Source organism: Ornithorhynchus anatinus, chromosome 2 (genome assembly GCF_004115215.2).
Source record: "Ornithorhynchus anatinus isolate Pmale09 chromosome 2, mOrnAna1.pri.v4, whole genome shotgun sequence".
Classification (NCBI taxonomy): domain Eukaryota; kingdom Metazoa; phylum Chordata; class Mammalia; order Monotremata; family Ornithorhynchidae; genus Ornithorhynchus; species Ornithorhynchus anatinus.
Window position 1 is genome coordinate 75,959,031 of NC_041729.1, and position 14,366 is coordinate 75,973,396.

At 45.3% G+C, this 14,366-nt stretch overlaps 1 protein-coding gene across 6 annotated transcripts in view; it reads right to left on the reverse strand.

Annotated features, from left to right (window-relative positions):
• The window catches only part of ESR1 (estrogen receptor 1), a 276,758-nt gene that overhangs the window by 16,060 nt on the left and 246,332 nt on the right, over positions 1–14,366 (reverse strand). Inside the window, exon 8 of one of the 6 annotated variants that reach the window (XM_039911145.1) lies at positions 12,215–14,298. The exons of the other annotated variants lie outside the window; for them this stretch is intronic. Coding sequence (XP_039767079.1) covers positions 14,186–14,298 — 113 coding nt within the window. The 3' untranslated portion in view covers positions 12,215–14,185. Of the gene's footprint in view, positions 1–12,214; positions 14,299–14,366 lie in introns of those variants that run through there. 6 annotated transcript variants of the gene reach the window in all.

Here is a 14,366-nt window from a genome sequence, read left to right on the forward strand (position 1 = left end):
CATACAACAAGGTAGGCAGCAAAAGCTTCTAAGGCTTTGGCTATAGCGCTGATTTCAGAAGAACTGAATGAAAAGTCTGGCTGTAACTATCCTGGTTTTTAGTAACCAGGTTTTTTTTCTTATCTTGAACAGCATGCCCTAGTGATAAGATCACAGAATGGGAAGTCAAGAGACCTGGATTCAGGTATGAGCTCCTCCATTGGCCAGGGGTGTGACCTTGGACATGTCATTTGACCTAAATCTCAGTTTCCTCATCTATAAACTGGGGAGGATAAGATAGACTGTGAGCCCTGGGTGGATCGGGGGCTATGTCCAGTTTCATAACCTTGTACCTACTCCAGCACTTAGCATAATAGTCCTTAATAAATGAATTCCATAATTATTATGATTGGAAGAAATGTTTGCAGGGAATGGAATTATTGTAACGTAATACCTGGAGATAAATGGAGAGGAAGGAAAACACTCAGGAACATGGTTTTAAACATTTCTGTAGCACCACTGAATACACCGTTCTAAAGAAATATGACAGCACTCAATCTAAATGCCTAAGAGAAACCACTGATGAAAGCAAAGGAATGTAAACGGAGAGTCAGTCTCTTGGAACAAGTTGGCTTGTTCCCTTCTCAACACCGTCCAACTAATTCAGGGAATTGTTGGGAATAAGACAGGATGCTTGCTCAGTGCTTGAGAAAATAATCTGGGGTCAAAAGTATTTTTATTAAGAAGAAAAGGTGGAGCTGTTCCCTTGGAATGGACTAGACAAGCTCATGACCATGTAAGATTCCTTATTTTCAAGGATACCATCATTGAACAAAAGGAGTAAAATAGAGGAAAGGGCAGAACTATTTTGCCAAAAGCACTCTGCCAAGAAGCTCTTGTTCAGGTAAAAAGAACCTCCTACTCCATTTGGCTGGGAGGATGTGGCAGCAATCAAACATATTTGCTCTCCTGAACCTTTAAACTGGAATTGCTTACTGGCCCAGCCCAAGTATTTACCCAAGCCTGCTCAGCAAAGTCAACAGTTCCAAGAGAGTCACTGAGAGTTGTCTCTGCCTCAGGCAGCACCCATGCCAGGACACCTCCTGAATTCTTCTGAACTAGTAAGCACCTCAAGATGGGCAAGGACAGATTCTTTTTGTCAGGGCTAGAAACTGAACAAAAAGTATCTTCCCACTCTAGCTTCTTTCTGGAGTTTTTTCTGTAAGCTCGCTGTGGGCAGGGAATGTGCCTGTTTATTGTTACACTGTACTCTCCCAAGCGATTAATACATTGCTCTGCATTCAGTAAGTGCTCAACGAATAAGATCAGCTGCTATATTTTTAAAATTGTGTTTTCTTTTCGAGACCAATGTAGTTTCTCATAGACTTTTCAACTAGTGTAAAGGAGGAGGAAAACTGTGCACTCTTTCACTAGGAGCCATTTGGCAGCCTCAGCTCTGGGAAACAGCACTACAGGCTACCAGAACTGATGGTGCTTGGGGACCGACTGTTATGAAAATCATATCCAGGAGACTCTTTGCCTGATTCTTCCACCTCTGATGCCATTTCTTACCACTCTACTTTTAAAGCTCCCTTCCTTGGATCTTCCGTTTAGGTCTTCCTCCACCATGAAGCTGGTCCTGAATGTTTTCAAACAGCCTTCCCAAATCCAGTAACCAACTTCATCCCCTCCAGACCATCAGATTAAAACTGGAAATACCCCCAAACCTCAACACTCTAGGATCTGGGTTGCCCTGCAGTAGAAGCAGTGTGAGATAGTACCAGAAGGGCAGAGACTAGGTCTTCTCTGGATTCTGAAAACTGAGGTGCCATTTCAGTTGTCAGAGAGGCTATCGTCTTCCACTCACCCAATTAATCAATCAAATTTATTGCATGCTTACATTGTGCAGAAGACTGTACTAAGCACTTGGGAGAGTACAATATAAGAGAGTTGGTAGACACTCCTAGAAGACCTCTTTCCTGTTTAGGTTATCATAATGTTGCCGCCCATTATCCTACCACGTGGAGTTTTTTTCAGTTAAAACTTTTTTCCAGAGTTGTTCTTTTGAATTAGGAGGAAAGGTCTAAGACTCCATTTACCTCATGGAGTCTGCTTCCTCCTGGGGTCTTATTCATTCTTCGTAAAGCTTCAGGTCACATATGTGATTTATCTTTGAGAGGTTTCACTTCCACAATGCCGACAGCACTGGGTTTTCTCAGAAAAGCCCCAATCCAAGGCCTACTTGGCCATCTCCTGCCAATATTAACCTTTAATTCACAACACAAACTTAATGAGAAGTGGCTAATGGGATTTAAAGGCCAGAAAGACAAGACTGGAGAGAGAAAGACCATCATAATTTTGAAGGTGTCCTTGTTCCGAGTCAGAGTTTCAAATCTTTCAGAATAATAATGACAGTGTGCTGCAGTTCTTTTCAGGAACTGACTCAACTGTCTTGACGGAATGAGTGGCAAGGCAAAAAAGAAGGCTTCTGGGAAGAAAATTCTTCTCCAAAGTCTGTTTCCCCCACTCAGTGACACAACCTGAAATGGGGATTACATGCCTCTAAGCAGCTCCTGAATCATGAAAACGTATGCCACTGTCACACAGGTTTTTCCAGCCTGCTGGCATGACTCAGTTTACAAGCTGATTTGTGCATGCAGGTCCTCTGTCAAACAACCTCAAAGCTCATTCAAAGCTTCAAATCAGAGATCATTTTTGTTGCCAAAATGCGCTGTGGCGATATGATCATCCTGTTTAGTTTGGCACGACTACACAACTGCCTGAGTGCTCCTTGCTCCACACTGCTAGCAAATCCATATGTTTCTGATTCAGTGACATTTACAGGTTTGGAGTAATCTTTCCTGAGAGCCTCTCTCTGTCCCAGAAGCCTAAAAATCTGGAGCAGTTGACTCAGAAGGGAAACTCATCCAGGGTCATGCAAATCAATTAATCTGAGGACAAAAAGCCCTGGATAGTGGTTACACTAAGAACCTGTCTTGTGATCATATTACCTGTTTATCCCACTGCTTCTATCTCTGTGACAGGAGGGAAATAAATGGAGGTGGGAAAGATATACCAGTAAACAGCACAAGCAGCAAGAGGGAAAGGTCCAAGACTAGCCCTGGGTGCTGTATAAAATTTGGCCATCGGAGGTTCTTAAGCCTGCATGCCAGCAAACTTCATTCCACATTTGGCAGCCTGCCGTGACCATTTAGAGATAATATGCTTCAGAAGCTGACCCTCCCTATTGTAGTCTCAGAGCACTACCGGTTGCCCTCTGGCCTGCTTATACTGAGTTGAAAATGTGCAAACCCAGAATGCTAGCCACGACCAACCACAGATATGAAAGAGTGGCAACAGCACCATACAGAATTTGTTTCATTAAAATGTTCACTCATTATGCTTACTTAATCTTTGGACCAAGGGGGCCCAAGTATGCACCTTCATCTCAGATAATGCTAAATCAAACTCTGCCTGCCTTTTCAATGCTTCCAACACTATTTGACAATCAATAAAACTGTGTTATAAATACAGTTCAAGTTATGCTATGTTAAGCAGGTTAGGGCACATGCAGAAAGTGTGCGCAGGTCCAAGCAAGGTGCTTGTGGACGGGTTAGTCTGATGCCCTGATTTATGTCTCCACCTTAGACTGGGAACCTCATGTTGGCCAAAGATTGTGTCCGATCGGATTGTACTTTATCTATCCCAGTGTTTAGCGCTTTACTTTATACTACTATTATGCTATGGAACCCCTTTAGGAGGGGAAGAAAGGTGGGGGTAATAGGGAACTAAGACCCAGCCCAGGGAAGAGGCAGTGGACAAGACTGCCTCCCCATCTAGACTGTAAGCCTGTGTGGATAGGGAAACTTGCCTGCCCACTCTGTTGTACTCACTCGTGTTTAGTACAGTGCTCTACACACAGTAAGCACTCAATAAATATGATTCATTCATTCATTTATTGAGTGCTTACTGTGTGCAGAGCACTGAACTAAGCACTTAGGATAGTACAAGATAACAATAAGCAGACACATTCCCTGGCCACACTGAGCTTGACTGCCCTTAAGGTGACTATTTCTGGTCACTTAGGGCAGATAGGATTTTGTGAGAATTATTCAAACTAGCCCCATTTTTAAGCCTCATAGGAAAACCCTTCTAGGTTTTTGGCTAGAACAGGTACAAACTCCTGAAAATTCCCTTCCTCAAGGGAAAGCTAATCTGTTTAAATAGCAGGTACTTTAACTGGTGATTTGGCCTGGAATACAGCCAATCACAGTGGGTAAATTGGGAAAACAGGAGAGTTAGGAAATGGGGAGAAGCTGCTGGATTAATGCATTTGCTCAGGATGCTGAGGTTCACAGTGGGAGAAGAAACTCCTCCAGTCTTCCTGCATCCAACACTGGTAGGGAGGGCTGCTGGCTAGACCTCAAATGCACCCGAGAGCCAAAGGGTGGTGGAATTGGGGTCTACTTGATGGGTCTGAGAAGCATGGCCTAGGGGATACAGGAGATGCCTGAGAGAAAGACCTGGGTTATAATCCTGGCTTTGCCACTTATCTGTTGTGTGACCCAGGGCAAGTCTACTTCTCTGTACCTCACTTACCTTATCTGTAAAATGGGGATTAAGATAAAGAGCCCCATGTTGGACAGGGACTGTGTCCAACCTGATCAGCTTCTACCTACCCCAGTGCTTAGTAGAGTACCTGCCACATAGTTAGTGCTTAACAAATACAATGAAAAAAATTATCTCCCATTCCTGGAAGGGGAAAACTGGAGAGCTTTAAAATCCTGTGAACACTCAGAAGGGCAAGCTTGCCTACAGTAACGCATCTGGGCATATCTCATCTTGGGGAAGGTCCAAGGAGGCCCCTGTCTTCAGCGTCCAATCTGTGGGGACCATGGGGTAATGGCCCCTGTGTACTCAGCAGTGGGGGAAGGGGTGGTGATGCCATTAGCTTGGTCCTCCAAATTTTAGGGCAGAAGGGTGGCTGGAGTTGGAGCTGACGAGGGCCAGAGGTGGTGCTCCTTGCTGTCTGCTATTTGCCAAGGTCCTTTACTCTTACCCAATCTTAAAAGGGAAAACTGGATACTGTTGGGCACCTGAGCCCTCCCTTCAGGGCTCTTTTTGCAAGACCAAAAGTCTCTAATACACAGGGCTTAAAAATGGTCAGGGATAGGAAGAGAGATGGCAGGGAGGGGAGAGGCAGAATATGAGAAGAAATGGGGACTGATCAGCATGGACATATGTGATAGACTTAATCTAATCATCTCCTAACAATATTTCATCCCTAACCTCACCATTTCTGGCAACCACTTTCGGACCACAACTTTTTAATCTGCCACTTAACTCACAAATTCAGTCCTCATTTGGTACGGCTGTATTCTAGACCTACTCTGCCTATCACAATCCATCTCACCTCATCTGGACTGCCTTCCACACCTCCCATATGTAGATCCTTAGAAATACACACCCTCAAGTCTACTCTGTCCCACAACCTGGCCTAACATCTACCCATCTCCCTTGCACCTTCCTGCCAAGACCTGGATCATTTTCACAGTCCACTTCCTCCATTTCTGTGCTCGTTCAACTGAGTGAAGCGGGTGGAAATCCAGGCTCTAAGCTGACTTCTCCCACCACACATCCACACTTCCATGCTATAACTCAGCTATGATTTTTGCTCAACTACTCTACTATTTCTTCATTGATTTGCATGACCACAACCTCCACCCACCCTTCCATACCTTCTGAAACCCCTACACCCCTTCAATCTCTCCCCTTAAATACTGGAAGCCATCTTCATAGAAATAGTAATTGAGGCTGTGCAAGTAAATGAGCTCTCCAAAGGAGTAGAAGTAGAAGGAAAATATAAGGGAACCCAAAAGTGAGCCTTGAGGGGCTCCCACAGTTGGTTGAAGGGGAGAGGAACTTTGTTGGCCATATTAAAGTCATCAGGCATGAACTTCAAAGTCCACCTAAACCTTCCTGTTTCTTCAACTTTTTCCTGCTTCTCAGCTATCTCCCAAGAGATCTCCCACCTGCTCTATAAATCCATTACCTCAGAACATAATTCCTCTCACCTCCAAAAATCACTTGCTCCCACCTCCCTCCCTTTCCTCACTGCCATTTTCAGCCATTCTCTCCATTGCCTCATTCCCTCTGCATTCCATTGACGTCACTCTTTACAAAGTCATCAATGACCTCCTCCTTGCCCAGTCCAATTGACTCCCTTCAATCCCATTTCTCCTTGGCCTCTCAGCTGCTTTTGACACTGTGGACTATCCCCTTCTTTTGGAAACGCTATCAAATGTTGGTTTCACTAACACCATCATTTCCTGGTTCTCCTCCTATTTCTCTGACTGCTCCTTCTCAGTCTCCTTCACCAGCTCCTCCTCTGACATGCCCCCTCCCCACAACCAACTGTGGGAGCCCCTCAAGGTTCAGTTTGGGGTTCCCCTATATTCTCCATCTACTTCTTGCCTTTGGAGAACTCATTTACTCACATGGCCTCAATTACTATCTCAAGAGGATGGCTTCCAAATTTACTTCTGCAGCCCTGTCCTCTCCCCACCTTTTCATTCTCACATTTCCTCCTTTCTTTAGGACATCTCAACTATCTGGATGTCTCATGAACAGCTCAAACTCAACCTGTCTAAAACTGAACTCATCTTCGCTCCCAAACCCCTCCCCCAAAACTTTTCCATCAATGTTGAGGACACCACCACTCTCCATCACAAAAAGCCACCTCTTTGACTCATCTCTCTCCTACAAATTATGTATTCTGTCGGTCATTATATCCTGTCAATTCTATCTTCGTAACACTTGTTCCTTCCTCTTCATCAAAACTGCTACTACACAGGTCACTGGCTCAAGCACTTGTCATATTCCACTTCTACTAATGCACCACCTCCTTTTCTTTTATTTTTATAGGATTTATTAAGGTCCTCATTGATCTTTCTGCCTCCAATCTCTTCTATCCTCAGTCCATAATTCACTCTGCTGCCCTTCTCATTTTTCTTTAAAAAACAAACAAAAATATTCTGCACACACCTCCCCACTCCTCAAATACCTCCAGTGGTTGCCCACCCATCTCTGCTTCAAGCAGAAACTCTTCAATATCGAATTCAAGAATCTCTTCCCCCTACTTAGTCTTACTCTTCACCTTTTACAACTTAGCCTACATATTTCACTCCTCTAACACCAACCTACTCACTGTGCCTCACTCATCTCTCTCTATCAATCTCTTGCTCATGCCCCCCCTCTCCAGTCTGGTACTCCCTCCTCCTTCATATCCACCAGAGCAGCACCCTTCTCATCTTCAAAATCTACATCTACAAAAATCAGATCTCCTCCAGGATGCCTTCCCTAAGTTCTCATGCCCCTGCTCTATGTTCCCTTCCTGATGCCTCACCTACGCACTTAGTCCCACTGACTGAGCAATTAGATACTCACACCTCCTTACCTCCAGTATTATATGGGTATTCTTATACTTTGCTGCTTCCCCTTCTCATAATTTAATGTCTGCCTCCCCAGCTAGACCATCAGCTCCTTGACAGTAGGGATTGTGTCTGCTTACTTTACTTCACTCTTCCATGTGATTAGTGTAGTGCTCTGCAAAGAGAAGCAGCGTGGCCTAGCGGATAGAGCATGGGCCTGGGAGTCAGAAGGACCTGAGTTCTAATTTTGGCTCTGCCATTGGTCTGCTGTGTGATCTTGGACAAGTCACTTCACTTCTCTGTGCCTCGGGTAACTCATGTGTAAAGTTGAGATTAAGATTGTGAGCCCCATGTGGGAAATGGACTGTGTCCAACCTGATTAGCCTGCATCTATCCCAGTGTTTAGCACAGTCCCTGGTTCATAGTAGATGTTTAACAAACACCATAAAAAAGTGCTCAGTAAATATCACTAATGGACTGATTGATTCCTCTCCCTTCAAATATGCATGTTTCCCTCATTTTTAAAAGTCCTCCTGATTTCATAGTCCCCTCCAGCTTTTAGCTCTTCTCCCATTCCTATCTAATCTCCTTGAGTAGGTCATACATACCTGCTGCCTTAATTTTTTTCACCTCCAACTCAGTTCTTGATCCTCTGTCCTCTGACTTTACTCCACTAAGACTGCTCACTTCCAATGGTTTCCTTACAGCCAAGTCCAAAGTGCAATACTCCATTCTGATTCTCCTCAAACTCTCGGCTGCTTTTGACACCACGGGCCACTCTCTTCTGCTTGTAGCACTACTGGGTCTTGATTTTGCTGGCACAGTGCTAACCTGGTTCTTCTTCTATCTCTCTGTGCACTCCTCAGCTTTTCATCCACTTACTGTGGACATACCCCCAAGGCTCCATTCTGGGTCCTCTTCTATTCTTGCTTTACAATCACTCTCTCATGGAGTTCCTCTGCTCACATGGCTTCAGCTACCACCTTTATACAGATGACTCCCAAATCTATCAATATAGGCCTGACCTCTCAGCTGATTTGCCATTCCACATCTTCTCTTGTCTCCAGAACATCTCCACTTGGATGCCCTGCTGGCACCTCAAACTCAACATATCTAAAGTACAGCTCATTATTTTTACCCCTAAACCCACTCCCTGCCATTAGCTTTTTCATCTCAGTAGACAACTGCACCATCCTCCCCATCCCACACCTGCACAATTTGGATTTCATCCCTGATATCTTTTCAACCATCCAACTCACATTCATTCCACTGCCAAGTCCCACTCATTTTTCCTACACATTTCCCGGATCTGCTCCTTCCTCTCCACCCAATCTGCAACCACCCTGGCACAGAATCTTCTCCTGGCATGGCTAGACTATTGCATTACCTGCCTTGCTGGACCTAGCTTCCAGACTTTCACCACTCCAATCTCTACCCCACACCTCTGTCTGGATTATGTTCCTGAAGCACTGCTCAGCTCACATTTCTCATCAAAAGCCTCCAATGGCATCCTAATTCTCTCCGCATCCAACAAAAACTCCTCACAGTTGGCTTCAACGTTTTTTACTATTTGGTTCTACCTTACCTATTTGCTCCCTTCACTTATTGTTTCCCTACTTCCTTCCCGTCTTCCTTTCTCCCAAGAAGCCAACCTTCCAGCTATACTTTGCTCTCAACCCTCCCACTTCCATCCCCTTGCTCACACTGGAATTTCCTCCCTCCTTTCTCACATTAGGCAGGCTACAGCTCTCCACCCAATCAAAGCCCTCCTAAAATTCCATCTGCTCCAACAAGCTTTCCCCAATTGACTTCTCACCACTCGGGGCCATATTAATCATTTACCCAACTCCAGCACTTAGGAATTTATTTATACATTCCTCAGAAGTCACATATGTATTCATTTGACCGCTCAAACTGTATGTATTCTTTTGTTTGTCTCTCCCATTTGAGTGTAAGCCTCTGTGGAAAGACAAAATATCATCTCATTATTCTCCATTTCCTACCACACCCAGTAGATCCTCAATAAATGCTACTATTACTACCACTGCTGTGAGAAATTGCCACGTCGGTACGAGTTTCAAATTAGGGTCAAGGATCATCACTGGATGAGAAGGACTGCCTCTCATCATCTCACCCCCAGAAAGGATCCTCCACCATGACAGAGGCTCATCTCAGCCCTGCTAGGCAGAGGAACTGCAACTCCTATTCCTGCTATTGCTGCAAGCTTTATCTTGCTGCTGGGTCCTAACCACACACTAGTTGGCAACATGGCATCATGACAAAAGGGAGCTCTGCACACAGTAAGTGTCCAATAAATACCACTGAGGGAAGAAAAAGATTCAGGCAATGAACAAGATATTCCTCAGGAAGGCCATGAGAAATACAAGATACATTCGATCGCTGTGGGGCGTTGACGCATAAGGCAAGATCAAGCTTTATGCTTCCAAAATGAATAGAGATAAAATAAGCAGATGGATCTTTTTAAACAAAATTGAAGGAAAGAGGTCCAAAAGCAGACCCTTTCCCTTATCCTAATAAAAATTATGAAATGCATACAAAATAATAAAGGTGAATAAATCTAATGAGGATGGACACTGAGGGTCCTGGCTATAAAGTTGCAGGCTGGGAGCCATGGAATCATCCAGTAGCTTGAAGCAGTGTGGCTTCGTGGAAAGAGGACAGGCCTGGGAGTCAGAGGACCTGGGCTCTAATCCCAGTTCTGCCAAAAACTTGCTGTATGACCTCAGGCAAGTCACAACTTCTCTGGGCTTCAGTTCCCCTCATGTACAAAATGGAGATTCAATACCTGTTCTTCCTCCTACTGGGACTGTCAACCCCATGTGGGACTTTATCTTCTATCTACCCTAGCACTTAGTACAGCTGTTTATTTTCTATCTACCCCAGCACTTAGTACAGTGCTTGGCACTTAGCACTTAGCTACCCTCCCTACCCTCTTTCAAATCAACAAATCCTCCAGATGTCAGTGTGTCTCAGGGTTTCACACCATGCCTCACCCAGCAGTTTTGGGCTCTGAGGTCAGGATCTACTGGTTAGGACTGGGTGCCTCTCCTAGCAGTTCCAAACCAAAATGGGCTTTGGGATTGGTCATCTGAGGCTCTCCTGTCAACAGAGCAAGACTCGACATGTTCAGGGGAGGCATTCTCAAGACCTGGAATTGGAAAAATGTCAGCAAAACACCAAGCAGAACAGAAAAATGAGAAAAGGCTGGGGACTCTCCCTGAATGTGGAAACCTGATTATTGTCAAGTAGTCTTGGGTCGTTACCTAAATTACCCCCTATTTTTGGTTCATCTGAAAGCTGCAATCTATATCTGTCCCCTATCTAAAAATCCCAATTTTCAATCATTGAAAAAACCACCATGTCATTTTCTTCTCTTCTCCCACAAAATTGAAATCTTTGTCAGTTGCATTCGTGTCTTGACAGATACCTTTTCTTATGGCCACAAAGTTTACCAAGTGAAAATTCTGTGCCCATTGCTTGTCTTGACCAGTGAAAAAACTTGCTGTCCAGCACCTTCCAACTTCAGCATTTGCCTTACTGGACAAATTATTTGTTGTTTTACGCCATTTCCACTCTATTCCATCCTTATGGCTCTTGGACCTTTCATTTGCTTTTGGTACCGTGACCTACCCACTACTCATGTCAATTTCTCTGTCACTTTCCTATCCTGTTACTCTTCCTACTTCTCTGACTGCTCCTTCTAAGTCCCTTTCAGCAGCTCTTCCTCTGTCTCCCACTCCCTAACTAGGAGTGCCCCTCAAGGCTCAGTTCTGGTTTTCTTCTATTCTCACTCCCTTGGGGAGCTCATCTGCTCCCTTGACTTCAAACTATTCCCTCTCAGAGTTTGTTTCCCGAAGCTACATCACTAACCAAAATCTCTTTGTCCTGATCACGAATCTAGTATCTCCTGCTTCCAGAACATCTCTTCATGGATGACCCACTGGTGACTCAGATTCTACATGACAAACTGAATACTTCATCTTCTCTCCCAAATCTTCTCTTCTACCTAACTTTCTACTCACAATTAACAACACCCCCCATCACAAACCTGTAAACCTGGCATTATTGTTGCTGGAGGTAACATGACCTCAGTGGAAAACTGGGGTTGGGTTCAAAAGGAAGCGGGTTGGGGGGTTGGGGTGGGAAGTAGTGGGAAGCTGTAGGCATCAGGTCCTACACAACCCCAGTAGGGCTACAGAATGTAAGGTGGACTGCCAGGTTTATTTAAGGATGCAAAGTGGAATACTAGGTTTACTTAACAAATGTAAGGTGAAAAGCGAAGCTTGCAAAATAGGTGAAAGGTCAGCTGCTGTGAAAAGACAAACCACGGGAAGAAAGCGAGATGCTAAGTCAGGAAGCCCAGAAGTAAGTTTCCACCACAAGCTTCTAGTTGAAACTGGTGGAGACTAGGTAATGCATGATGGGAGGAGTCCCGCAGACAGGACAATGACCAGTGACCACCCATTGGACCTACCTGCCTCTTGACACCCTGTTTCTTTGGGAAGAATGGGAAACTTCTTGGAAAAATCCATGAGAAGCCACTGTCATGGAAGGATTGGACCAAGGGTTACAAATGCATAATTAATGAAATCATTCAATTGTCATCATGTCTACTCACCGGTAGGAAAACTGGTGAAGCGGCTCCCTCCCGAAGTTGGGGGTTGGGGAGGGAACATACTAATAAGGTTATTCTTGTGGCAACCATGGGGGCTCTGTTTGCTACAGAGGGGAATGATATGACAGCTTTCGATCATCGGGAATAGGTATACCTGTAACATCTTGGTGATAAGAGAACTGGAAGGACTAGAGCTGGGAAGGAAAAGGTTAGGATGTGATAGGACTTGGATTGGATAGAGCTAGGAGCTATTGGGGTTCAGAAGTATTAGGGCTCAGTGTGGTTAGGACTCAGAGTGATTAAGGCCTGGAACATCTTGGCATCAGGAGCAAAGTTGGACCTGGCACAGTTCTGGAAATAAGTTCAACCACGAGAACTGGGTAGACCCGGCAATATCTGGCATCTTGAGCACGGTAGGACTCGCTGTCCTGGAAACAAGGTCAGCCATGTGAACAGGGTAGGTCCAGAAAAACTGGGCATCACAAGCAGGGTTGGTTGGTCTCGTTATAGTTCTGGCCTCATCCACAAGAACAAGGTAGGTCTGGAACATCTTGGCATCACAAATGGGATCATGATGGCCTGAGCCGTGAGAACTGGGTAGGTCTAGGACATCTTGACATCACAAGCAGGATTGGGCTCAGTGTAGTCCAGGAAACAGGCCCAGCCACAAGAACCAGGTATGCCCGGAACATCCTGGCATCATGAGTATGGTAGGACTTAGTTTAGTCCTGGAAAAAGCTCAGCCATGAGAACTGGCTAGGCTCAGAACATTCTGACATCCTGAGCAGGATAGGAGTTGGCATAGTCTTTGAAAAGGCTCAGCCAAGAGAACGAGGTAGGCCCAGAACATCATGACATCATGAGTCTGTATGGCCTTGGCCTAGTCCTGGAAAAAAACTCAGCCACGAGACCTGGGTAGGCCTGGAACATCTTGGAATCATCAGCGGTGGTGGAGTTGGTGCTGTCACAAATCCTGGGATCATGAGCAGAGTAGGATTTGGTATACTCCTTGAAACAAGATCAGCTACATGAACAGGGTAACCCCAGAACATCTTAACATCACGAGCCAGTTGGTCTTGGTGTAGTCCTGGAAATAAGCTCAGCCACGAATACCACGAAGGCCTGGAACATCCTGGCATCACAAACATGGTTGTTCTCCATGTAGTGTAGTCCTGGAAATAAGCTCAGAGACAAGAACGGGTAGGCCTGAAACACCCAGGTATCACAAGCACGATTGGATATGGCACAGTCCAGGAGATAGGCTCAGCCATGAGAACCGAGGAGACCCAGAACATCCTGGAATCATGAGCTGGTTTGGACTTGGCCTAGTCCTGGAAAAAGCTCAGCCAAGACAACTGGATAGGCCCAGAACATCCTGGCCTCACAGGAGCAAGGCTGGGTTCACCAAGATCTTGGTAAAAGCTCAGCCATGAGAACCGGATAGGTCCGGAATGTCCTGGCATCATGAGCTGGATTGGGCTTGGCATAGTTCTGGAAATAAACTCAGCCATGATAAATGGGTAGGCCCAGAACATCCTGGCATCACAAGAGTAATTGGCCTCCTCATAATACTGGAAAAATCTCAGCCACAAAATCCAGGTAGGCCCGGAACATCCTGACATCACAAGCAGAGTAGGACTCGTTGTAGTCCTGTAAATAAGCTCAGCCACAAAAACTGGTTAGTTCCATAGCAAGCTAGCATCGCGAGTAGAGTAGGACTCGTCGCAGTCCTGGAAATAAGCTCAGCCACAAAAAACTGGTTAGTTCCAGAGCACGCTGGCATCACAAGTAGAGTAGGACTCATCATAGTCCTGGAAATAAGCTCACCCACAAAAACTGGTTAGTTCCAGAACATGCTGACATCGCAAGCAGAGTAGGACTCGTTGTAGTCCTGGAAATAAGCTCAGCCAAACGAACCAGTTAGTCCCAGAACATGCTGGTGTCACGAGCAGAGTAAGACTCGATGTGGTTCTCAAAATAAGCTCAGCCACAAGAACCAGATCAGCCCGGATACCTTGACATCACAAGCAGGGATGGACTCAGCATAGTCCTGAAAAAAGCTCAGCTATGAGAATTGGGTAGGCCCAGAAAATCTTGGCATTATGAGTAGGGTTGGACTCACCGTAGTCCTGAAAAAAGCTCACCACGAGAACCAGATAGGCCCGGAACAACCTGGCATCACAAGTGCAGTCGGATTCGGTGTAGTCCTGCAAATTAGCTCATCCGTGAGAAGAGAGGGTAGACCCGGAATGCCTTGATATCACAAGAAGGGTTGGACGCAACATAGTACTGGATAAGGCTCAACCATGGGAACTGGGCAG